This window comes from Octopus sinensis, linkage group LG2 (assembly GCF_006345805.1).
Source record: "Octopus sinensis linkage group LG2, ASM634580v1, whole genome shotgun sequence".
Classification (NCBI taxonomy): domain Eukaryota; kingdom Metazoa; phylum Mollusca; class Cephalopoda; order Octopoda; family Octopodidae; genus Octopus; species Octopus sinensis.
Window position 1 is genome coordinate 70,566,475 of NC_042998.1, and position 27,242 is coordinate 70,593,716.

A 27,242-nucleotide genomic window follows, 5' to 3' on the forward strand; every position below is an offset into this window, starting at 1 on the left:
TGATGCTGATGCGTTTACATCCCCGTAACTTAGCATTTCGGCAAAAGAAACCGATAGAATAAGTACTAGGTTTATAAAGAATAAGTCCAGGGGTCGATTTGCTTGACTAAAGGTGATACTCCAGCATGACCACAGTCAAATGACTGAAACAAGTAAAAGAGTATATATATACACACACACACACACACACACACATATATATATATATATATAATATTTATATGTGTATGTGTGTGTGTGTTGTGTGTGTGCGTTTCTTCCTCACCCACTGACAGACAACTGGTGTTGGTGTGTTTACATCCCGTAACTTAGCAGTTCAGCAAAAGAGACAGATACAATAAATACCAGGTTATATAAAATAATATGTACTGGGATCGATGCATTCGACTATAATTCTTCAAGGTGGTGCCTTAGCATTGCCGCACTCTAATTACTGAAACAAGTGAAGAACAAATGTTGAGTGGTGAGGATAACACTCCACTAGGAGCCTGGTCTGAATGCTTGTAATAAAATAAACTCCACTAAAGATATTCATGGACTTTGAGAAGTTGGTGTACGCCTCTCTCAAAAGTGATATTTATCTAAGTATACAGGCAATACGCGTTTCGTTATTTTATCGTGCTACAAGTGGAAAAGGTACATTCATTGTTGTAAGTCCAAAATGTTGCTTTTTTTTTTCAGAAAACGGAAAAGTATTTTCACCATTCTATAGCAAAACTGTTGTACTACACTTTGGCAATTTTTGATATCTTAGCAGCTGGAGCAGCTAGGGATACGATAGTTTGACTAAAAGAAATATTTTGCTATTACAAGCAATTATATTGAGAAAAAAAAACAAAAAAAAAACACAATTGGCCAAATTTGGACATACGACCGCGGAATTCTGTTCTTGATTCGACGGTCATTCGGAATGCTCACAGCAGCCATATTCCTACCACTCTATGTCACGCTGGTGAGACCCATATTGGAATACGGGATTCAAGCCTCTTCTCCTTATCTCCTCAAAGACATACAGCATCTCGAAAGAGTCCAGAAGCTGGCTACCCGCATGGTTCATGGTCTCAAAAATTTGTCCTATGAAGAAAGGCTGAGGACGCTCGACCTCTTTTCTCTAGAAAAACGCCGCCGCCGTGGTGATCTCATTCTCGCCCACAGCATCATAAGCGGAAACTGTAACCTCTCGAAAGAGCTGTTCTTCACTCCTGCTCCAGAGCGTCGGCTGCGGGGTCATTCCGAAAAGCTCTACCTGCGACGATTTCATCTCAATCGAAGGAGAGGAGCTTTCTCCGTCTGGGTTGCGGATCCGTGAAACAAGCTGCCAGACGAGATGGTGAAGATGCCGACGACCGCTTTGTTCAAAGCCTCCCTGGACCTCAAGTGGCCTGAACTCTTTCCATGAACACCACCCTGTATTTAACTCCATGTCCCCCTACATGGCCTTGCTATTTGCTTTTGAGCCAAATTAACTAACTAACTAACATAATAACAACGAATTCAAACAAACAGTAGTAAAAAGAATAGAGATGATAGAGAGAAATGGGAAACCAAGAGCAAGGGAGATGTTATTACATAGATAATATCTTTTCACCATATTCGTACAGCCCCCCCCCCCACATTAATGAAAATACTTTTCTTCTCGCTTTAAAATATCAATTCTAATTTCATTCATCAGCAGATTATATATCAACGTGAGTTTATAATACACTGAATCATATATTGGAAGAACCGAAAGATATATTCAAAAAGAAAATAACAAAAACAGAGAGAGAGAGTGTGGGGGGGGGCAGTAATTTTTCAATTGAGAATGCTTACAAATTTGTAAAATGAATAAAGTAAAATTGGCATAGTTAACCTGCTATAATATTGTTCAATCCACATTTTCGTGTAAAACTTTGCAGACTTCGATAATATGCTTTTCGAACTTTTCCTGAATCAAATATCCCTCTCAGAAAATTTTCAAATTGTCGATACATTCACTCATCTTGTTAAATTGCCAGCAATATCTCGAACGAAGATATTCAATCGAAATGCAACGTTATGGAATGAAACATAGAACCAATAATATCATCTACACTCTGAAAGATGTAAAACACTAAAACAGAAAGGCTAAGGGAAATAACTCTATGAACAATACACCAAGGGAGATAATCGGATGTAATGGAGTTACCACCCTTGTCAATGTTGATCGCGATTGCATCATAAAATAGAATATTATTTTGCTATACTTGTTAGGCATTATATTGATTAGACTTATGTTCAAAGATATTTCTGCCGTGACCATTCTGTTTCCAGTTTTAGGCAGAGTGTACTCCAGCCAATATAATCCAATAAATCTTTACATTTCTTTTAAAACGTTAGCCCAGAGGTCTTTCAAAAATATTTTTTTACCGTGTTTGTTGACATACTGTGAAATATAGATTGTAAAATGTTTGGATGCAAGAAAAAAAAACTGCACAATAGCAATATGCTAGTCGTTTAACATAATGTTATATTTTAGAAATGAAATGGATAAGCCTGACTCTTCTAACAAGTAACTTAATTCAAGGCACAGTTTCTGTGCGACACACACGTATGCTATTTCTTTTTGGTAATATTCATTGCAGACAATGACGCTAAATATCTGGGAGCAGCAAAAGACCCTTCACACATTCTTGAATGACACTCATAGGCAAGCTGTTGTTATGGAACACCATAATTTTATTGTGGAAGTGGTTTCAGAAAGATCTATGGCCATGAAGTCGTTATATATTCTACAACAGCCCATCGAAGATTATCCATATATGATCCGGAATTAATTCTAAAAGGATTTCGAATAAGTTGATAATCCAATTCACTAATATCGGGAAAATAAGAACCGAATTAATCATGTAGCGAAATTTTTTTTTTTTTTTTTTTTTTTTTGCTTCTAGACTAACATCATGACTTTGTTGGTGCTCTCTGTTCCTTTATTTCCAGCAGTCTAAGGCTTTCCCTCATTTTCCCAAAAGTGTCGAAACGATCCATCATTAGATTTTCGATCTACAATTCAGGCTTCATTCTGAACGATGTTAATCTATTCCTGCAGACTATAAGGGTATTAAGGTTGCGTTGAGATATTTTGCCGACAGCAATGAGTTTAATCAAATATCATTCAGGTAGGCTAGTTCTATTTCACTGGTTGTGATAAAGTATATCTGCAAATTTGATTGAGTAGCGGTGATTCGAAAGCGGCCAGGCATCACGACCAAACCATCATAGTTCCACGTGATCTGTCTATTAACCGACCAACCAGCGTAAACAGATGTCTGGACTGGGTTTTCTCGAACATTCTGGAATTTGACTTCTGGTTCCGTATAAAACCCGCTCGGCGCGCATTTTCACAGTTAGACAACCCCGGAAGACAGCCAAGACAGACGGCCCAGACAGACAGATGTTCAAGAACCTCCGTCGCCACGATAATAGTGCAATTGATTCCAAGTATGTTGGGTAAATCGCATGTTGTCGTACCAGTAGCTTTCTGTAATCCCAGAGCAGTATATCTCACCCGGTCTGTAACCATTGCAGTTGTTAACTGTAAACGGCCAGCGAGGTTCGCCTTTATATGCGACAATAAATTCTCCAGATGAATGTTCGCGTGTATTATCCAGTTACTTCCTCACGCAGCCAAGAAACGTATTTTCATTCATTAACATAACCAGCTATCACAGCATCATCAACAAAACACCATAAAACTACCCGTGACAATTGCATTAATTATCCTTTCAATTTCTCGAAAAATAATTCTTTCATTTAAGTTTTCCTCACTCCAACTCGGTCTATGATATTACCTCTTGAAATTCACCTCATTCTTGTGTGAAACGAAAGTGCCTCTTTCTCAACCTTTAATTCTTGTACAGTAACGTTGTGCCCTTTTGTTTAGAAATTTAAGCTCACCATACCGATAACGAATCAGAGAGCGCAAAACAGCGTCTTTGTACATAATACATTCTTATGAAGCACACCGTGCATTTTTTTAAATAGCAGTGTTGACATTTAACCAGCTTTCCAGGAAACTGGGTTTACAACCCAACATTGCAGAGTCGGATGAACCCAACACCCCAAGACTGTGAAGCGAACTTCGTAACAATTCAGCTAGGTTTCAACCCTGCCACTCGCGCTCCTCTCATCTATCCATAAATACACACATACACGCATACATAATACATACATACATACATACATACATACATACATACATACATACATACATACATAGTTACAAATATACAAGCATATTCGCATAGTACACACACACAAACGCGCGCACACACACAGACACACACATGGCAAACATACAAACATACGAGTATACAAATTTATGCAGAGGCAGCGGTGTTAGGTCGGACCATTTAGATCTACCTGTCGCTCAAATAAGATTAATGTAACGAATCAGAGTGATTTGCCTCCTAAAGATCAACTAATTTTGGTTCTAAATGTATTTACCGCATAGACTGATGTATGACCGCATATCATATTTAAGTGTGAACTAACATACTTAATGTGCAGTCATATGTTATATTTAGGTATAAGATAACGTACATATTGTGTGACTCAACATTATGTTTTAGTGTGGACAAACATACAAAATGTATTGCAGTATATTATTAAAAAAATCAAACTTCATTAAACACGAGTTGGAATAAATTAGCTGAATATAATCCGAAAACCTCACCCCATCGAAAGTGGGCTAAAATACCTAGGATATGGATGTATATTATATCTAAATATATATGGTAACATAATAATAGTAAATCGTAAAAATGTGTTTAGTAAATTGAAATTACACTCACAACGATAAAAAAATTAGAGCCAATGATAGTTTTTATTAAGAAAACCAAGGGAGAGAACTCCTAATAATTGCATATATTTTATTGATGTGTATTACCCGTTCTGAACCCTTGATGTCCAGTTCCTTCGGAGGTAGGTTGAATTCTGAGGAGCCGTGTCTAATCACAGTTCTCCTCAGGATAAGGTATAGCAACGATGAGGACCAGAATGGTGACAGTGAAGCGGTACTGTTGTCGTAGCCTGGGAGAGCCCACAGAGAACACTAGAAATATAACATAAAAGGCCAGCGATAAAATATTATGTGAAAGGTGAGTGATGCGATACAATCTCAAAAGATCAACAATACAGTATAATGTTAGAGGTCAGTGTTGCTATATAAGATTAAAAGGTCTGCGATTCGATATATTTGATATGTGGAAGATCAGTGCTGTTATATAAAATTAAAATTCATTAAACACGAGTTTGAGTTGAAATGAATTAACTGAATATAATTTGAAAACCTTACCCTTCACCTCGAAAGTAAGCACAAAAAGATACTGAATAATGTTAGTTGAACTTCTAAGAGTAGTGAGGGGTGATGATGAGGATTTTCAGAAATAACCAAGGTAACATTCTAATTCCAAAATACTTTTTATTGCACCATTCCACTATATTTTGGCCAGATTCTTTGCAGACCCTTACATTCTCCCTGCCCCCCCCCACACACACACCTGCAAAATAGTAATAAGAAACGAGGAAGTCTGGAAGTATTTATATGGTGGGTACAAGTGGTATAAATCATAGCGAAATCTTACTCAGATTACAATCAGCCTTCTTTAAAAAAAATGGAAGGACAAACTAGATAATGTTTTAGGAGTTAATGGTTGAAAACCCTTTCATCATATGTCCTCGATCAGAGCTGACAGGGAGATATAAAACAAGAAGAAGAAGAAGAGAAGAAGAAGAAGAAGAAGAAGGAGGAGGAGGAGGAGGAGGAGGAGGAGGGGGTGGAGGAGGAAGAGAAGAAGAAGAAGAAGAAGAGAAGAAGAAGAAGGAGAAGGAGGAGGAGGAGAAGAAGAAGAAGAAGAAGAAGAAGAAGAAGAAGAAGAAGAAGAAGAAGAAGAAGAAGACCAACAACAACAACAACAACAATAAATGATAACCATCCCAAAACACTTCTCCCGTAGGGATCATCAAATTAGTTTATTAAATGTCTGAAAGAGAATTTTCTTTATCGACAGGATAATAATAATCTCAGTTAACTACTCCATAAAATCCGTATAACTTTATCCTAAAGTTAACAAAACTGCTTTGTATTAGAAGCGCTTACATTAGATTTGATCTAAATCCTATGAGTCAGTATTCGTTCAATTAAGAGTATTATTGTGAATGAGAAGAGTCTTCTGAATATAGTTATTACTGGTAGGATTTGAGCTGAAAATTTAAAGAGATAAAACCAAATCGTTTAACACAATGCGTTAGTTAATTGACAAAAATTAAAATAGTTATGGTGATACGACATAAGATTACAAACAAGCAGGAGAAGAATTTGGTGAATTGACATTCCGCTCCTCCAGAATATTTCTGTTATTTATTTCGTTAATCATAAATGGATGGGAAACAGAAACTACACTGAAGGTACTTGAATTTAGAAAGTGTGTGGATGGAAGTAAATACCAGAGGCATGAAGAAATATGGAAACGGGTGGGGTTGGATAATGAACGTACCCTTGTGTGAATGTGTGAAAGGATACAAAATTTCATTTGCTGAACCCTTTGCCTGCTATGTGTATTACATGTGATACACAGGACATACTTCCCTGGCACCCATGGATCATATATGACACGTATTCCAAATGTTTTTCAACTAACAGAGTAACTTGAAACTTAAAGGACGCTTTATATTGCTCAGAGCATATGAAAAAGAGCTCACAAAAAGTCTGAAAACAAGCACGGACGTTTGAGACAAAATTACCAAAATAACATGGGCAGGCAAAAGCTTAATATGTCTGTTAATTAAGATAGAGTGCTGAAAACCTTTGCCACTGGTAAATTACTTTAGAATTATTTAGATTGGAGCTTTGAAATTTTTCTTAATAACAACATCAAAAATGTGAATATATTACCTGCAACCATTGCTGGAATATGTTGAGAAACTCAAGACATATGCTGACAAGTTCTGTTACCAGCTTCACTTAACTACAGCACTTGATCTATATACAGCTGCATTTAATTCGTCGAGTGGTGCTATGACTCAGTTTTGCAGGAACTGCCTCTTCATGGATTAGTTTCTTTTGGAATGATAATCTATGACGGAATATTGCTAAGTGTAACATCATATCGATAGATTCTTCGATGTTGATCCCAGTTTTGGCACTCGTTTCAACATATGGCAGTCTGTGGACAGAAAAGTTCGTGGAAAGTTCTTAAAAAGGGGCTGGATACACATTGAGTGGAAAACTGGAATACAACATGGACTCAAGTACATTAACAATAACATGTGGTGGATACACATTGAGAAGATGAGAAGACAAGCCACCAGAAGCTTGGGCATAGGTCAAAATAAAGGAAGCTCTAAAGGTTGGAAGGATTTAAGCGAATGCTATGTCTGACGAGAAATGATAGTTCGTTTGTTCCAAGATACATCTCACGAATGTTCTTGGATGCAACCTCAATGGTGTTCGTAGGGTCCCAGGGGGTTTCAAGTCATTCAATATGAGACCCTCTCAGTCAGCTGAGCGAGGATTTGACCCCAACAGCAACAATCCATGGGTCGTCCCTCTTTATCCAAAGCCATCTAGTGGTCTTCTCTACGGCTGCATGCCTCCCCACTTTTTCCCCCTTTGCTACACCAGTATCTCCAAGTACAGTTGTTAGAGCTTTGCAGAGTGAACGTCCTACAAAACCCGGATATCCTACAGCAGTTGACTCGCAGCCCGCCCGTCATCATAGACTTCTGCTCTACCAGCTACAAGTATTTGACAGTCTTAGCTTCGTGAGCCTCCTTCATGTATACTTCCCAGGCACAATCAGATCTCACATGATCACATTATCACCTATTTGGTGAAATCTGAGGAGATAACTATGTCTGGGCGGGGTAAATACATAACAAATAAATATAGATATATTTCTATGTGTTTTATAGGAAGTAAAGATATACACCTTTGACGTAAAAGTATATCAGTTATGTAGAGGTGCATCCCTTTGAAGATAATATCAGGTGAGTAATTACATACGCATTGGAAGTCACTAAAATGTGTTTTTGATAAGTAAAGATAGTCATGTGAATAAGTCAAATTTGAATCAAATAAATACATTCGGCGTATTTTCAAAAGTTGCATTCATGAAATATTGGTTTCCAATTTTGTCACAAGGCCAGCAGTTTCGAGAGAGGAGGCCAAGTGGACTACCATCAACCTTAGTGCTTAACTAGTACTTTCTTATCGACCCCGAAAGGATATAAAGTAAAGTCGACCTCGGCGGAATTTGAACTTAGAATGTAAAGATAGACAAAAAGCTGCTAAGCATCTTGCCCCGCGTTCTAACAATTCTGCCTGCTCGCCGCTTTGTATTCGTGAAATATCAAACGATAAGTCCAAAAGCTGCATTCACGAAATATTAAACGATATTTATAAACTAATGTTTCTAAGGTTACTGAATATAACCAGATATTCATTGCATTTTAGAACTATTTTCAGCGACACTAGTGTCTCAAGTTGGAGAAGAGATCTTCCCCATTTGGTGAGGAAATGACATAATGAGGTGAGTGAGAATAGACACCATGCGAATAGCAGGAATATAATGGTACGAATTAAAGTTTTATTAAGCACAAGATCGAAATTTTTATTAAGTAGTTTGATCTGAAAGAAGTGGCTGCCTTATGGTCTCCAGATGCAGTTATATTCTTCTGGAGGGGAAACACTGGCAAAGAGAGATTTCCAGAGGGCTGATGTTTTGCGAAAGAGGGACTTGACATAATTGTTTGTGTAGGAGTTTAGATACAATGCAAATAGGATCGAGACAAGAGATGAATGAACTGGGAATAATTGGGTGACAGAAGGACGAGATCAGTCAACTTCGAAGTGCAGAAACCACTGTAGTGGCAATAGTCAAGACAGAAAAATAGAGAATACAGCACGTCTGTAGGTCAGAGATTGAAACAATCTTGTGCTAATCAGTTTCATTATCCAGTCGCTCATTCTGAAAGCATTACGTAACTCGGGCTCTCATTGTGCAATGCGTCGCGTCCCTTTCAGAATTGTAATGCATTATATTATACGGGACTAAGTTGCTATTTGTGGAGGCGCGTGGCTTAGTGGTTAGGGTGTCAGCATCATGATCGAAAGATTGTGGTTTCGATTCCTGGACCGGGTGACGCCTTGTGTTCTTGAGCAAAACACTTCATTTCACGTTGCTCCAGTCCACTCAGCTGGCAAAAATGAGTAACGCTGCGATAGACTGGCGTCCCGTCCAGCTGGGAAACACATACGCCATTGAAACCGGGAAACCGGGCCCATGAGCCTGGCTAGGCTTTAAAAAGGGCGCATTTATATTATTTAAGTTGCTATTTATAGCTCACACGTACCTACACAGATACACACAATCATGCAAGAACACATATGCAAGCTCTATGCAAGCACGCACATGAAGACATATACATGCTGGTACACACATATACACACATCCATATATAACAAAAAATTACACACACGCTCGATTATAAATGAATAAAAAAATACTCATTAAGTACAGGATATCTCTAAAGCGCACATTAACTACATTAGTATATTCTAAAAAAAGACTCCGCCGTTACGACGACGAGGGTCCCAGCTGATACGATCAACGGAACAGCTTGCTCGTGAAATTAACGTGCAAATGGCTGAGCATTCCACAGACACGTGTACCCTTAACGTAGTTCTCGGGGATAATCAGCGTGACACAGAGAGTGACAAGGCTGACCCTTTGAAATACAAGTACAACTCATTTTTGCCAGCTGAGTGGACTGGAGCAACGTGAAATAAAGTGTCTTGCTCAAGGACACAACGCGTCGCCGGGAATCGAACTCACAACCTTACGATCATGAGCCGAATGCCCTAACCACTAAGCCACGCGCCCTCACTCATTAGTATATTAATATACCAGGAATTACATAGCTGTTTCGATGGAATGTGTTGAAAACAAATTTATGACAGTTAAAAGGAGATGATTGTTTCTAACAAACCTGTGATTTTCAGCAAATTTATGTAAAGTCTCTGCACTGATTTTGCGACGGTCTACAAGATCTATTTTATTGCCAACAATGATTACATCGTAGCCAGATCTGGGACCATATTCTTCCATTTTTTGTAACCAAGCGAAAGCGTTTACGAAAGTATTTTCATTGGTCAGATCAATCATCAAGAAAAATCCTTTTGCGTCTCTGAAGTAGGACGTTGTCAAGGAATGGAACCTGATTGAAAAAGAAGGCCATACAATTAGGTGGGGAATAGCTTTATATATTAATATACGTACATATTCATATAATTACAAGGTACTAAGTCATATGCGCTAACGAGTGACGGTTAAGCACTCTAAGCTGAGCATATATTGACTGATAGATGTAATTTAATCAATATTAAACATGCTGTACACACACACACACACACACACACACACACACGCACACACACACACACACACACACACACACACACACGCACGCACGCACCTACGTATGTATGTATGTATGTATGTATGTATGTATGTATGTATCAATATCTCTCCTTCCCTCCAGCTCTCTCTCTCTCTCTCTCTCTCGCAATATATATATATATATATATATATATATATATATATCTATATATATATATATATATTATATATATATATATATATACAACTCACATATATTGACTAAGACATGCAGTGTGTATAAATATAAACACAACTTGTGCATATATCGATTGAAAGAGATAAACAAAAGTTCAATTGAAAATGTGATGATTTTCCTCATCACACTTCTTTTGATGTCCCCGTCTTTGATTTCTCTCTCGTTAGAACTTTCCCGAATTCTGTTATCCTGGATTTTGAAGGTATTCATTATGGCTTTTGGGCCCTTCTGCAATATTCTGCGTCACTAATAATGATTAAATTCGCTAAGCTAATGTGTAGCTTTCGACAGAGATCACTGCAAAGGTACAGAGCATGTGTTAATGTAGTCGTTAGCTCAAACGCATACTTGTCACTTTACATCATTAATATTGTTAGATTATAATATCAAATAATTAATTTTCATTATCATTACAGTTATATCTATAACTGGCTGTAAGTATAATTTGTTAATATTTTTTTTAGTAAAATAAGAACGATCTGTAGCCTCTATTAATGATCGTGGACAATACCTGGCCATAAAAAGAGTCTCTATGTGGCCGGTAGTCATCCTAGAAATTGCACCCAATTCTACATCAAATCATATATCACATATTTCAAAAAGGAAGGACATATTTGACAATGAACTCTTGAAGATATTATGCTTGAAAATAAAAGAACCGGGTGGCCACGGTTGAGATACAGCTAGTCGTAGAATTTGTTCGATCAAAGCTGAAATGGATCTTAGCATCAACAATAACAGCTATGTCAGTAAAAACGACAACTGTAACATCGACAACAGCAGCAGCAACAACAATAATAACAACAAAGACAAACACCATTAACGTCAACAAGAACGGCTACGATAACAACACCAGTAGGAACATTAACAAGCACAACAACAACAACAAAGAAGCAATGACAACAGAAACAACAATACCAATAAGAAGGGCAACAACAAAAATACGAAAATAATAATAACAACGCCTATAACAACAATAAAAACACCAATGACAATAACAAGAACAACGACAACACCATAACCAAGTATCCAAGTGGAGAAGGTTACTCAACTGAGAGAGCCATTGGTTATGTTGCTGATCAGAGAAGAAAGTCTGTATTTCGGCCATTACCTTACCTACCTTTCCATACCAGCTGTATCCCACAGCTGGACACAGACTTTGTGGTAGGCAACCGCCACTGAACCTTGAGCGTTTGAGTAAGAATATTTGTAGGACTGCAAAACAGAGAACAGATTTCTTTTGATCACATCAGAATACATGTGGTTGCTGTCGATAATGATGACGAAGACGAAGACGACAACGATGATGGCAATGAGGATGATGTTTTTCTAAATCTTTAGTCAGAAGACAAGGCAGGGCTCCAGGGCCTACGAGATGAGACGCTTGGAAGGAGGATGATACTCTCAAACCAGAGACCTGGCCCTGGTTTGAGGGTATCTTTCAGTCTTCTATGATGCTTGCGTTATAGCAACCCAAGGTATTAGGGGCTGGATCACGGATAAAATCTACAAATCAAGTACAAATCAAATTCCAGAGCGGAATTTGAACTGAGAATACCAGGAGCCTGAACAAATACCTCAAGATAACCGGTTCGACGTTCGTACAGTTCTGATAATTCACCGCCCTAAATCGGTAGCTTCAATTTTTTTTTTATCGACACTAAAAGGGTGAAAGGTAAAGTTTGACCCCGGTGGGTTTTGGATACAGAGCGCTGAGTATCAGAAAATGTACCGCGAGATATTCTATCCGACGTTCCAGCGACCCTTCCAATTCGCCTGATGATGATGATAATGAGGAGGAAGAGGAAGGAGAGGATGGTGGTATTGGTGCTGATGGTGATGGTGATGATGATATGTGGATAGACGGGTGTCTATAAATAGGTTTGAACAATACACGTCGTGTTTAAATGTCATTCACACTAGATTACTGCTCACCACATCAAGGAACGAGTAGTTGTTACACAGACGATCACTTTGCATTTGCATTAAAACTCTTCCTTCTCCACTCCTCTCGAATACACAACAATCAGAGGCACTTTCCATAACCGTGCTGTGTCGAGCTTTTGACTCTTCTACCGCTACTATAACTGTATCTGCTTATGTGAACCAACAAGCTGTGTACCGCTATCATTGAAGCTCATCCTTTCCTGAAGCGTCCAGTGGAAGGTAACATTTATGGTGCATTTTCATTACCCTTTGAATGTTAACGACTTGGTAAGGCAACACTATTTTGTTTTGTAATCATACCAAAATGCCATTTACAAAATACAAGTTTATAAATCTATACAGTGTCTTACTGCGTGTGAACAGTGCTATAATTTCATTTTTAAGATTATATATTATCTTCTGTTTCTATAGAATTCAGAGCTATCACTGTAAGTTACGACCTTTCATAAACAAATACGTCTCTTTATAAACAATGCGATAGAAAAGAGACATAGGAAAGGTATGAGCACAAGCTTATCCTACGGGTTCCTTCTACGTAGATTTAAAGAATTGTGCCTATGTAAGGTAAACGGAAAACTTGTGGTGATGGTGGTGGTAGTATCGGTGGAGGTGTGAACATCCAGGTACGCGTATTGCATGAAAAAAACAATAGGCAAGTGCATATTGATATACTTATTGTAAGTAAGGTGTGGCTGTGTGGTAAGAAGCTTGCTTCCCAACCACATGGTTCTAGATACAGTCCCACCGCATGGCACCTTGGGCAAGTTTCTTCTACTATAGCCCCGGGTCGACCAAAGCCTTGTGGGTGGATTTCGTAGACGTAAACTGAAGGAAGCCCTTCGTATATATATATATGTATATATATTTATGTGTATGTGTCTTTGTGTCTGTGTTTGTCCCCCACCATCACTTGACAACCGATGCTGATGTGTTTACGTCCCCGTAACTTAACAGTTCGGCAAAAGAGACTGATAGAATAAGTTCTGGTGTAGACTTGTTCGACTAAAGGTAGTGCTCCAGTATGGCCGCAGTCAAATGACTGAAACAAGTAGAAGAGTAGAAGAATAATTCAAATTACACTTGAAGACAGGAGAAAACACATTCTCGTAATGATTAATTACGGTCAAGAACTTCAGAGATTAAAAAGATGACTTAGTGAGATTATTGGTCACCATGGTGAATTCTTTGGTTGTCAGATGTTGTTCTACTAGTGGCAGAAGCGTCAAGTTTCCTTATTTTTGTAATTCTTCAGCATAAACTACAAACATATTTGCTTACGTATGTGTTTATGTATGTATGTGTATATGTATGTGTGCATGTATATTTTCGTTCCCTCGTTTAAGTTTAGGATTAATTTTGACTCTCACCTGCTTGGTAGAAAGGTTGTGAAGGAAAGCATCTGTTTTATTTATCATTCTTTAAATTTTAAGACTGTCTTGCACATTTTTATCGACCCAGATATCTGAAGTTTAGGAATTACGGTGGTGCATTCTTGCTTCAAGACCCAAGTTCAGCTATATTTTGCCCAAGGCGTCTTGGTACGCACCCTGTTGCTCCAATAATCCTTTCTATAATAGGCACAAGGCCTGAAATTAGGGGGAGGGGGATAGTCGATTACTCAACTAGTACTTAATTTATCGACTCCGAAAGGATGAAAGGTAAAGTCGACCTCGGTGCAATTTGAACTCAGGACATATCGACGGGTGAAGTACTGCTAAGCATTTCGTCCAGCATGCTTACAATCCTGTCAGTTCACCGCTTTACGTTGCTTCAATAATAATAGGTCGCTATGTTCTGAGTTCAAATTGCACCGAGGTCAACTTTACCTTTCATCCTTTCGGGGTTGATAAATGTATGTATGTATGTATGTATGTATGTATGTATGTGAGTGTGTTTGTGTGTATGTATGCATCTCATGATAAAAGGCAGATTTTCTCTGCCTGTTCCCATGTTTCTTTTTAATACAATTCTACAATATAGAATTTCTTCAATTGGAATTTACCTATGATTTTTCCAAGTAGATTCGATTGGGTCATGGCATGTAAAGTTTTTTCAATTTGATCCCCAATTAAGCAAAAATTCGAGAAAACTCAATATTTTACGATTTTCCTCTCTCATTTCAAATGGTTTACTCTTGCTATTACCACCACACTTTCTCCTACTTTCTCTTTGCAAGTGTGAAACTATTAAAGTGAAAGTATTTATATAACAGGGATGAGCCATTAATACTGGTCATCTTTTTTGCTAGAGGAAGATCCGCTATGGTCTTATATGCTACACCACTGGTTTTCAATTCATATTAATCAAATTAATATTCAATTTTTCACCCTTATTATGTGTGTGTGTGTGTGTGTTAGCAATTCGTATAAAATTGCATCAATGACTTGAACTTGAATAAGTGGTTTCACATAAATGGGGATAAATTAAAAAGGTTTGTTGTTATTATTATTACTGTTTGACTATTGTAATCATGTTTGTTGGTTCCTCGTCAGGGAAACGTTGTTGTGTTGCATTTGTTAAATAATTGTAAACCGTAACCCTCCCCCTTTCGGAGAAGGGGCTTTGGTTATTGTTTAAAAATTGAATTGTGTCCCTGTTTGGGGAAATTGACAATATTTTCACCGTCATTACGGAAGCATTTTTGTTAAAATGTCTTCGATAGAAGAAAGTCCAAAAATGAATTTCGCTGCAGCCATACACTTCTATACAAGAGGGAGGACAAGATCCAATTGATCGAAATTGCAAGAGACGGGCCTACAATTCCAGTCTGTTATATATTTTGAGTATTTTTATCACTAGCGATATCAAGATATAACTTTGTATTTTGTATTTTATGTGTAGATGTATATATATAGATGTACATGTAATATGTACACATATATATATACACATATATACATGCATAATATATCTACCCATACACACATACGCGCGCACACACACACACACATACATAGGGGCAGGTGTGGCTGTGTGGTAACAAACTACGTTCGAAGATACTGTACTTGATATGGGCGGTAGTGCCTTGCCGGTCTATGGCCTACCTTCAACAAACCGGGAAGGCACAAACACTCTCTCTTCACATTTGCTGCGTGAGACATGTTTTAATGTTGACGAGCTTGCCGAGTACACAGCCGACAATGAGCCAAAGCTCCTGTGTGTATGTGCGTGTGTGTATGTATGTATGTATGTATGTATGTATGTATGTATGTATGTATGTATGTATGTATGTATGTATGTATGCATGCATGCATGCATGTATGTGTGTGTGTGTGTGTGTGTATGTATGTATGTATGTATTTATGTACGTATGCATGTATGTATGTATGTATGTATGCATGTATTTATGTATGTATGTATGTATGTGTTTTTGTTTGTCTGCACAGAGAGAGAGAGAGAGAGGAGAGAGAGAGAGAGAGAGAGAAAGAAAGAAAGAAAGTGTGAGAGAGAGACAGAGAGAAAGAGAGAAAGAATGAAAGTGTGAGAGAGAGAGACAGAGAGAAAGAGAGAGAATGTGTTTGTATTAGGAAAGCTACTTTTCATTGAAACAATCCTTAAAAATGTAAAGGAATACAAAACTGTTTCCTCTCCTCCCTACTGCTTCTGTCCAGCAGTACTGACCAGTTTCTTGTTCCGAAAGTCGATACCAATCGTTGGTATAAACGTTGATGGGGCTTTTCCTTCAATGTATTGGTTTAGGAAACTTGATTTTCCCACTGATGCATCTCCTGGCGGCAAAAAGAAAACACACCTTACTACAGTATATTTTAGGATATATGTACACACACACATACACGGTATTTTCAAAAATTAGGTTTAAAAACTATGGGAGTTTCTTATACATGGATAGCATTATAATCCCTTACAAAACCTTTTTCCAAATTTTAAGCCCCAAAATTTAGACGGTTCCTTATACACAAGGGTTCCTTATACACATTAAAATACGGTGTGTGTGTATATATATATAAGCATTTAAAACTTTTTCCTTTAAGTATAATTATTTAACAACTCTTATGTGCTGGTGTCTGGTTGGTTCGTTTGTTGTGAAGTGGAAAGGAGAGAGAGAGAGAGAGAGAGAGAGAGAGAGAGAGAGCAAGAGAGAGAGGGAGAGAGCAAGAGAGAGAGAAAGAGCAAGAGAGAGAGAGAGATATGATAGACTGTCGACATCAAGCTGTACCTCGAAATAAAGAGGTCAAATCCTGTACACTATAGATCTCTATTGCAAGCAGACCTGGACACAATGCAGCAGTGGATGATGGACTGGCAACTCAAGCTGGCTGTGGACAAATGTACCACCATGCATTTTGGGAGGAAAAACCCAGCGTCCACCTACTCCCTCCACAACACTAGTCTCAAAAAGTCTTCATGTGAACGTGACCTGGGTGTTATTGTCGACAGTGATTTGCGTTGGACAAAACACATCGCTAAAATTGTCAAGAAGGCTGAGGGTGTCTTGGCATCACTCACCAAATCCTTTGTGAGCCGCTCTCCGGCTATCTATCTGCGGCTTTATATAGCTATGGTAAGACCTCACCTGGAATTTGCATCACCGGTCTGGAACCCCTATCTTGCCCAGGATATCAATCGTCTGGAAGCTGTTCAGCGACGTACAACCAAAAGAATACCCTCCATCAGGCATTTGCCATATCCTGAACGCCTTACTTCCCTGGGCATGGACACATTGAAACTCCGACGTCTGGCAGCTGACTTGGCAGACACCCATAAAATTATCAACCATCGTACAAACAATAACTCTGAGCACCTTTTCAAACTCCACCCATCTAACACCCGTGGACATATTTACAAAGTAAGAAAACAGCATAGCTCCCATGACTTCAGGAAACACTTTTTCACGCTGAGAGTTGCTGAAGCATGGAACAAACTGCCGGCATAAGTTGTTAGTTGTCGGAGCACTGCATCCTTCAAAACTTCCATGCTTCCTGAGATTCGCCAACACTACACTTGATTTTCTCCCCTCCATACACACACAAGCATGTATGACTCATACATTGTTCGCTTTCCAGACATTTCTACATTACTGCATGTACTTTATATGCACTTTCTGACAAGTTGTGGTGCACCTGAGCACTGTATACAATAATTTCATTATTATTATATTATTATTATTTAACTTCTACTCTTTTACCATCTTCACTTTTTCTTCGAATGTGTGTGTATGCATGTGTTATATATGTCTAAGCTACACAACAGAGAAATTAAGAATAAATAAATAAAGAAAGAAAGAAAGAGAGAAAAAAGAGAGAAAGAGAGAGAATGGCTTGCAGAAAGAGGCGATTTTTATACCATTCTTCAATACACATACAAAGTTACCTCCCTTGTAAATACAACCGATTCGTGCTATTGTAATTTCTTTCCCGAAGTACTTTATAATTAAACATTTTAGACATTTTTCCCCCACAAAAAACCGTTATTCTTTGTCAGTACCAGTAAAATACTATGTCATCAGAATTATACTTCTACTCTGTGAAACAGCAATCATTTGCGATTACTAAAGGGGATAAAGTAGTAAGAACAGGCAGCAGAAAGAAAGATAAAGGGTAAGAGTTAAGAGTGTGGGAGAGTAAGAGTTGCAAGTCTCATACAACCGAATGAGTGGACGACATAAATATTGAATCCAGGTAAAAAAAAAAGTCACTGGAAAAAAAAAGGCACAGGGGGTTTTGTCCGGGGTTGGAGTGGGGGTTGTCCGAGGGGGTTTTGTCCTAGGGGAGTTTTGTCCAGATCCCATAAATTAATTGAGACTTTTTTTCCTAGCCAAAATTATGGCTTTATTACTGTGACATTTTTTCCCCCTGTGACTTCATTACCGGTCACCTAAGTATTGTTTGTATAGTGGACATATAGTGAAGGCGCATGGCTCAGTGGTTAGAGCGCAGAGCTTACAATCGTGAGGTTGTAAGTTTGATTCCCGGACCGGGCTGTGTGTTGTGTTTTTGAGCAAGACACTTTATTTCACATTGCTCCAGTTCACTCAGCTATAGAAATGAGTTGCGACATCAGTGGTGCCAAGCTGTATCGGCCTTTGCTTTTCCCTTGGATAACATCAGTAGTGTGGAGAGGGGAGGCTGGTATGCGTGGGCGACTGCTAGCCTTCCACAAACAATCTTGCCCTGACATGCACCTAACTTTCTAGGTGCAATCCCATGGCCATTCATGACCGATGGGGGTCTCCTCCACCTATTGGATATATAAAGTTTATCAAAAACACTGCCCAAGAAAAACTGCTCAGGTAAGCTAGATAATTGGTTTATCCTTTTTTCTTTAGCAATGAATAACCGTATCAGTAAAATGGTTAAAGCTGCGGAGAAAGCTTCTTAGATGACTTTGCATTAAGAGGGTCGACTCATGGCTTATTGCTGCTAGGAAGCCGGGACTAGCTGAACTCCGATGGGATCAACCTGGCAGAGTTGCGGGATCTGATGCTGAATGACCCGAAACTACCAAAAATCCTAAGAACATCATTGGCGATGCATTTCAAAGTGGCTGTAATATGTATTTTGGAACAAAATCAAACTTCTAAATAACTGACATGCGATACCCTTAACAGATGTTTTCTCTTTTCAGCACGTGGAGCTTATCCCGAGTGCGCGTAAGCGTAGAGTTTTCCAAGCAATTACATAATAAAACAAAATGAAGGAAATAGAATAAGAAAAGCAATGGTTTGAATAATTAACTCATAAGATGAAAATATAACTCTTAGGAAAATTTTGTCGTCTTTTGTAAATTGTTTTCTTCACACATCATGACTAGAATATTAGTTTAATGATATCATTTTTACTGATAACATATTTATTGCAAATATATTGATGAGAAATAGCTTTTATAAAATCTTGTTTTTAGTTAATAAATCTAATTATTTTCAAAATTTGATTTAACTTAATAAAATTGTATAAGCAACATGAAATGTGTAAACAGTAAAATTATAATTGTTGTACCTCTGCGACATTTCCTGATCTTAATCACAGTGGCAAAAGCATATCTTTTTCATTCATGTTGTATGACTATATAATACTGGAGAACTAGCGGCGAGCTGGCAGAAACGTTAGCACGTCGGACGAATTGCGTAGCCGTATTTCCTCTGCCGTTACGTTATGAGTTCAAATTCCGCCGAGGTCGACTTTTCCTTTTATCCTTTCGGGGTCGATGAATTAAGTCCAGTTACGCACTGGGGTCGATATAATCGACTTGATCCCTTTGTCTGTCCTTTCTTTGTCCTCTCTGTGTTTAGCCCCTTGTGGGTAGTAAAGAAATAGAAATAGGTATTTCGTCTATCTTTACGTTCTGAGTTCAAATTCCGCCGAGGTCGACTTTGCCTTTCATCCTTTCGGGGTCGATAATTTAAGTACCAGTTGTGTACTGAGTCGATCTAATCGACATCCCCCTCCCCCAAAATTTCGGGCCTTGTGCCTAGAGTAGAAAAGAATACTGTAGTATATATATAATCGCTAGCACGCCGGTTAACATGCTTAGCGGCATTTTGTCTGTCTTTACATTCTGAGTTCAGATTCTGCTGATATCAACTTTGCCTTTTATTCTTTCGCAGTCGATAAAACATGTACCAGTTAAATACTGGGGTCGACGTAATCGACTTAATCCCTCCCCTAAAGTTGCTGGCCTTATCCCAAAATTTGAAAGCAATTTATACTTAATATATATGAAATTTATAATAATATACAATATATATATGATTCGTGCCATGAACATCCTTTCTTTCGTACCGTTTTGTTTTTTAATTCATTTAGAAATGGATTTTTTTCAGGATTTTTATGTTTTAAACATTATATATTGCATCTGTATGTTAAAAGAAAAAATAAATTGACAAATTCATTCGTTTTCTATTATTTGCTTTCACCGTTTGATGCTCATCCTAAATTTCTGACTCTAGCTGTAAACCCGAAAATCCTAATCTTAAATCCTACCCCGAAACCCTAAGCCCGAAACTTAAAACCCTAAAATTCTAACCCATAACTCTAAAATGTATTTTTTCTGCCAAACTGCTAATCTCCCATGTTTAATATAACTAATTCAAAAAAATAAAAGTAAAATGTCCCAAAACGAAAAGTTATAAGTAGATGTGTCCTCCGAAACGGAGAATGTGAAAGCTGGCAAAAAACTTAAAACAAAGAAATTTTAAAACTCTGCTACACAAATAAGAACAAAATAAAAAAAGGAAGTTAGTTGGGATTTATATTGCACAATGCCGTCAAAGATATATTGTTAAACCCAGTGGTCCATTATCTGAGTGGTAGTCTTGTAATGTAAGGGTCGACAAATGTCAAGAATGTTTAGAATTGTGATTTTCCTTATTCTTAGAAAATAATTTTGAAACCGTGATTACAATTTTAAGTAGGACATTAGGTTGTTAATGAGTAAAACTATGACTGATGATGCGTCAAAGTCCAATGAAGTTTCTTCAGTTCCTTTAGTAATTTTCGTAAAAACTATATACTGGAGGCACTAGTACACACAAGTATGTAAAACCAGGTTCATTCTGGATGGAATAATATAAGAAAATATGGATAATAAACCACTGAGTAAAATTAGCTTCAGTTTCATTAAAATAATTTACTGATTTTTGTTTATATATTAAAGATGATGAAGGAGCGTTTGTGAAACACCATTCCATAAAAGATGCAGTCGAGAGACGAAAGGTTGAAAACCATTGCTTTGGTGTTGTTTATTTGTAATAGATATCGTTTCGCGTAGGCGTAACTGTGCGCTTGCGTGTTTGCTTGAGAATGTCACTTCGTAACCAAACTGTCTCAAGATCATTCCATTCAACATCTTCGCTAACAAGCACTTAGTTAATATATTAAGCTAACATCGTCGAAAATAAGAAATTTTAGAGCTTCCTTGTTTCTACAGCCCTATGAAAATGTAAATTATTGGTTTGCTGCAAAATGAGATTATTATGGAACGAAAGTAAAACAGCGGATAGTAAACTGAAGAAGACTTTGTCATTTTTGAAATTTGAACTAGCAAATTACGGAGATGTACTCGCATAGCAAGTAATTTGATCTGAGACCGTGTGCTGAAACGAAAACAATTGCAGCGTGGAAGGTGTTTATAAGCCATTTAAGAAACACACAAAAGCCGTTCGATTCACTTCAACATTTAAGTTTAATTTGTCAAAATATTTTCGTCGCTAAAATCCGCGACCTGTTCACTGACAAAAATCCGTGCTGCAAATATTTTCATTAAATTCCTAATTAACGTGAGCAAACTATGGCTGTTAATTACTCAGTGATATTAAATATAAAGAGAAAAGTGTTTCAAAGATTAACAGGAAATCAGGTAGAGACAATTATTTTCCTGCTAAATTATGGCCATCTTCATAGAATTTGATAGTATATGGTTCAGTGCATAGAGCGTCGAGCTCACAATCAAGAGGTAGTGAGTTCGATTCCCGGACCGGGCTGTGCGCATGTCTTTGAACAAAACACTTTATTTCACGTTGCTCCATTTCACTCATCTGTAGAAATGAGTTGCGACGTCACTGGTGCAAAGCTGTATCGGCCTTTGCCTTTCCTTTGGAGAACATCGGTGGCTTAGAAAGGGGAGGCTGGCATGCATGGGCGACAACCTTGCCCGGACTTACGCCTCGGAGGGTAACTTTCTAGGTGCAATCCCATGGTCATTCATGATCAAAGAGTGTCTTTGCCCTTTTAAGATGAAGATCATTCCAGAAGTTTAGAAATCTTTTCAGGAGAAACATGTCAAAGAAGTTCAAAATTCTCATCGCATTCAAAGTAGCGCTCAAGCCTCTTCGTAAAGGCGCTACTGAAATTTTCCTATATAATGTCTTCAAAACGACTGCTCCTGAGGTTCTCCTTCAGCTTGAAGAGCAACAAAAAGTCAAAGGGAGCAAGGTCTGGGGTGTAGGGAGGGTGAGGGACAGGTTTGATGCCCATCACCAACAAGTAGTTTGTTACCAGAATGGAATTTGCAGGTTGGTGGATTGTCCAGGTGCAGGTGCCACCGACCCGAGTGGAAGAGCTCTGGCTTCTTGCAACGAAATTTGTTCCTGAGCTCCCTCAAAACCTTCACGAAACACTCTTTGTGAACCGTCTTGCAAAAATGAGCCCAGTGGATGTAAGTGATGCCTTTGCTGCCGAAAAAGGGATCAACATGAGTTTCTTTAGGACTTGCATTGGCTGGTTTCTTCTGCCAGCGAAAAACATGCTCAGCTCATACAGGTTAATCTGTTAGCAGTGTAGAGCATACCACCAAAGGACAAGTACTCGTTTCATATTTCTGCTCACGATATAGACATATATAGTAAATAACTATTTAAATAAAACACAGATTAGAATTTAGCTGTAACGGTAAACTAGTGTGACGACAGCATCATTAGATAATAATTATTGCTTTCAAATTTTAGCACAAGGCCAGAAACTTCAGGGAAGTGGGTAAGTTGATAATATCGACCTCAATGCTCGACTGGTACTTATTCTATCGACCATGAAAATATGAAAGGCGAAGTCGACCTCGGCGGAATTTGAACTCAGAATGTGAGGACAGACGAAATACTTATTTCTTTACTACCCACAAGGGGCTAAACACAGAGAGGACAAACAAGGACAGACAAACGGATTAAGTCGATTATATCGACCCTAGTGCGTAACTGGTACTTTATTTATCGATCCCGAAAGGATGAAAGGCAAAGTCGACCTTGGCGGAATTTGAACTCAGAACGTAACCGCAGACGAAATACGGCTACGCACTTCGCCCGGCGTGCTAACGTTTCTGCCAGCTCGCCGCCTTACTGGGATCAGTAATTATTAATTAATGAGAGGTGTATCTTAGACAGGAAGAGAGAGAGAGAGAGAGAGAGAGAGAGAGAGAGAGAGAGAGAGAGAATTTTTAGTAAGTTATGTATAAGTAAACATTATAAGAGTTATTATAAGCAATATAAGTGAGAGAGCCTACTTACCTACCAAAAGGAACTTGTAGATCTGATAATCACTCTCCGATCCGCCTTCACGTTTGTTACACACATCTTTGTAAACAGATTTTCTGTTTCTGTCACTGTTAATCGAATAATCGATCTTTCTTGGGTGTGATGTGTGTGCGCATTTCATTGAGTCCAAACTCATCTATTTGTTTACGGATGTAGATACAAATAAACAAATAAATTTATGCATATGTATATATATATATATATATATATATATATATATAGGGGAGAGTTCACGAAAAAAAAAAAAAGATGAAGACAGGTGGTGTAGAAAACAAACAGATGCATTAGTATAACGCTCGGGAATTGAAGAAGTCTTTTACGTTTCGAGCCTACGCTCTTCTACAGAAAGGGACACAGAAAAAAAAAGTGTGTAGTGGCTACGCGTATACATACAGACATACGTGTATGTGTGTGTATGTGTGTGTGTGTGTGTGGTGTGTGTGTGTGTGTGTGTGTGTGTACAAGTTACCCTTTTAAAAAGAACAATACTGTTTATGGGGAAGAAAATCAAATATCAACTATGTTCAGTAAGTTTACCGTTCACTGCAAAGACAGTTCATTGTAAGAATGTTCACTATGAGGAAAGCTCACCACAAGGAAAGTTTACGGAGAGATAAGTTCACAGTAAAAAAAAAATAAATAAATAAACCTTATTTTTAATCTCTAGAGTTCACAGTAAATTTTCTTCACGGTGAATTGATGGCGGTGAACTCTCGTGCGATGAATTGATGGCGCTGTAATCAATATCAACATATATTACATGTTACAAATTGTTTCAAACCCGGGTGTCGTCGCCTGTAACGCGGAGGAGAGAAAAATCAATGAATACAGGGGCCTGACCTAATGCTACAAAATAGTATTGGTGCAGTATTTCTCATTCTTGTTCCATATCTATAGACGTTAACAAGCATGGATTCCATGCCAAAGTCTGATATTCACGATTTTTTTGGGGAAAGATACAGTAGAGGCTGTATTTGCTGGAAATTAGAGTGTACCCTGTTAGTTTTCTAATCACACAATCTCACTCTTGAGACATAGGCGTTATCTAACCCTTACGTAGGATTTGTTTACCTAACAGCAGAATATGTCCATGCACCAATGGGTTTGTGCGACATATGTCTAGGAAAAAGCTCTCCCTCGATTCCAGTAAGCTTTAGTCACAAAATCGTCTACTACTTGACCAATATCTGGAGTCCTTAAAAATTACTTCCCGGACCAGAGTGGACCTTGAGAAGTGGTGACGAAGTGGTAACTCCATGCACCTTAGAGTTCATGAACTCCCGGATGCCGTTTAATGTATTTTCAAGAAAAAAGTTCAATCCACCTAACTACAGGTTTGTATCACAGGGGTATATACTTCAACCTAATATGCCATGGTCAAGATACCAGAATACTATCGTATAACTCTACATAATTCCAAATAGGTACCACTGTTAAGCCCTGCAAGCAGAGCTAAAATTCTGTAAAGTGTTTGGTCAGCTTGCGTTGCAAGAGAGTGTGGCTTGAAAGTGGGGATGTTCTCCCATCGATGGACAACAGTGATCATGAGATGACCAGAAATTTACTCCTTCCTGTCACAACAGACCACTGTGCAAAGAAAATTCTAATTTTGAATAATGATTGATGCGTATATTTTAATAGATATTTATATGTATGTCATAATTCAGTTTTATTTCAAAATTTCTTCCTAACAGAGAAAGAGTCGGTTCCTAATCTAGATCCAAGGCTCCTTTATTTGAATTTCAACAACATCAACACGGTATTTTTGTATATGCGTAAATATGTATACGTGCAGATTTATATGTTTTGTTTTATGTATGCATTCTCATGCATATAGTTACATATGTATGTATGTATGTATGTATGTATGTATGTATGTATGTATGTATGTATGTATGTATGTATGTATGTCTTCCTTTGATTCTGACATGCAATGTCTGTGCAAGACCCTGCCTCAGTAAAGCTGGACTCATGAGTCATCTTCGTAGTCATAAAACGAGACAGATGAGTGACAACCTGGCCACTGGTGGTGGTGTAACACACCATACTAATCATATCTGTCGGGCATGTGGAAGAGAGTGTAATTCGGCAGGAGGACTTAAACGACATGCAAAGGTACATGAAGCCTAGTTACAACTACAGCCGGCTATTACCAGTAAAGGTTTTAGTTGCCAATTTTGTACAAGACATTGTAGATCTCTAGCTGGGCTAAAAAGTCACATTTGATCACAGCACCAGTAACAGTTAAGCTTCGTGCAATGGCCATACTCGATAACGAGGGGGCAGCCATAATAATGTATGTATGTATGTATGTATGTATGTATGTATGTATGTATGTATGTATGTATGTATGTATGTATGTATGTATCTATCTATCTATCTATCTATCTATCTATCTATCTATCTATCTATCTATCTATCTATCTATCTATTAGTGAATCAATTTATCTATCTGTCAATATACTAGCAAACGCAGGCGTGGCTGTGAGGTAAAAAGTTTGCTTTCTAACCACATGGTTCCGGGTTCAGTCCCACTGCGTGCGTGAAGTGTCTTCTACTATAGCCTCGGGCTGACTAAAGCTTTGTGCGTGGATTTGGAAGACGGAAACTAAAAGAAGCCCGTCGTATATATCTATGTGCGTGTGTCATTTTGTCCCTCTCCCCACCACTTCACAACTGGTGTTGGTGTGTTTACGTACCCGTAGCTTAGCGGTTCGGTGAAAGAGACCGATAGGATAGGCACCCGGCCTTAGAAGAATAAATAAATACCGGGGTCGATTCAGTCAACTAAGAATTCAAGACGGTGCCCCAGCATGGCCGCAGTCTTAATGACTGAAAATAGTGAAAGAAGTAAATAGAGATGTTAACTTCTATCTACTTCCATTTCTCCCTCTGCATATGCATGGTTAGTCATGTTACAGATACAAATAATATTTAGGAAAATATATTCACCGTTATGCTATCTCGATCCTTGTTATGTCATCCTGGTCTGACCAAAGCTTGGATTGGAAAAATAATGGTTTTTTTAAACCAAAACACAACACACATTTGAAGAGAGATGGAAACGCTCTTATAGCGAACATCTCTTTAATATTGCGTCGACTTTGCTGCCAATATAGTATTCCAACGTCAGAGGATTTCTAACACACAAACAGTTCTAACGTTTCTAAAACGCTCGCTCGTAGAATGACAGCATCTGATAAAATGATTATATGGAATTGGCGCCATTCTCTTTGCTGCAGTAGTTTCACGAGAAGTATCAGAGACGATAATATGAACAATAGGAATTTATTATATGTATAGAGTGTTGGCAACAGTCAGACCTTATGACAAATGAGATCAGTTCCTGTAGAGGGAATCAGACTGTCTAACTTTATAAAATGCAACCTGTTAAATGTACGTTAACCAGATTGAGTCTAGGGAGTGAGTGCTTTTGCTGTTTTTAAACTTCCCCCCTCATTTCTGGGCAAGATTAGCCACACCGCTTGTAACTTTGTCAAAGGTCTTTCTTCTAGAGGTCTAGACCGAACCAAACATCAATCACTGGTCGAGCAATAAATAATGTCTAGAATGGACATATTTCTCCAGGTGCCGACTTGCAAGTCGACTTGAATTGTTCTAGTTAAAGAATGTTCATGTAACCCTCTTGTACCAAATTTCT

General features: G+C 38.1%; 1 protein-coding gene across 1 annotated transcript; it reads right to left on the reverse strand.

Annotated features, from left to right (window-relative positions):
• Positions 1 to 4,869: 4,869 nt before the first annotated feature.
• Positions 4,870 to 26,737, reverse strand: LOC115224868 (ras-related protein Rab-27A-like). The gene is made up of 7 exons (XM_036514069.1): positions 26,534 to 26,737; positions 23,555 to 23,717; positions 16,222 to 16,328; positions 11,774 to 11,868; positions 10,006 to 10,233; positions 6,911 to 7,181; positions 4,870 to 5,068 (listed from the first exon to the last, which is right to left on the reverse strand). Exons 2-6 carry the CDS (start codon positions 23,715 to 23,717, stop codon positions 6,998 to 7,000), a joined length of 777 nt encoding a protein of 258 aa, XP_036369962.1. The 5' UTR covers positions 26,534 to 26,737; the 3' UTR covers positions 4,870 to 5,068; positions 6,911 to 6,997.
• Positions 26,738 to 27,242: the final 505 nt, after the last annotated feature.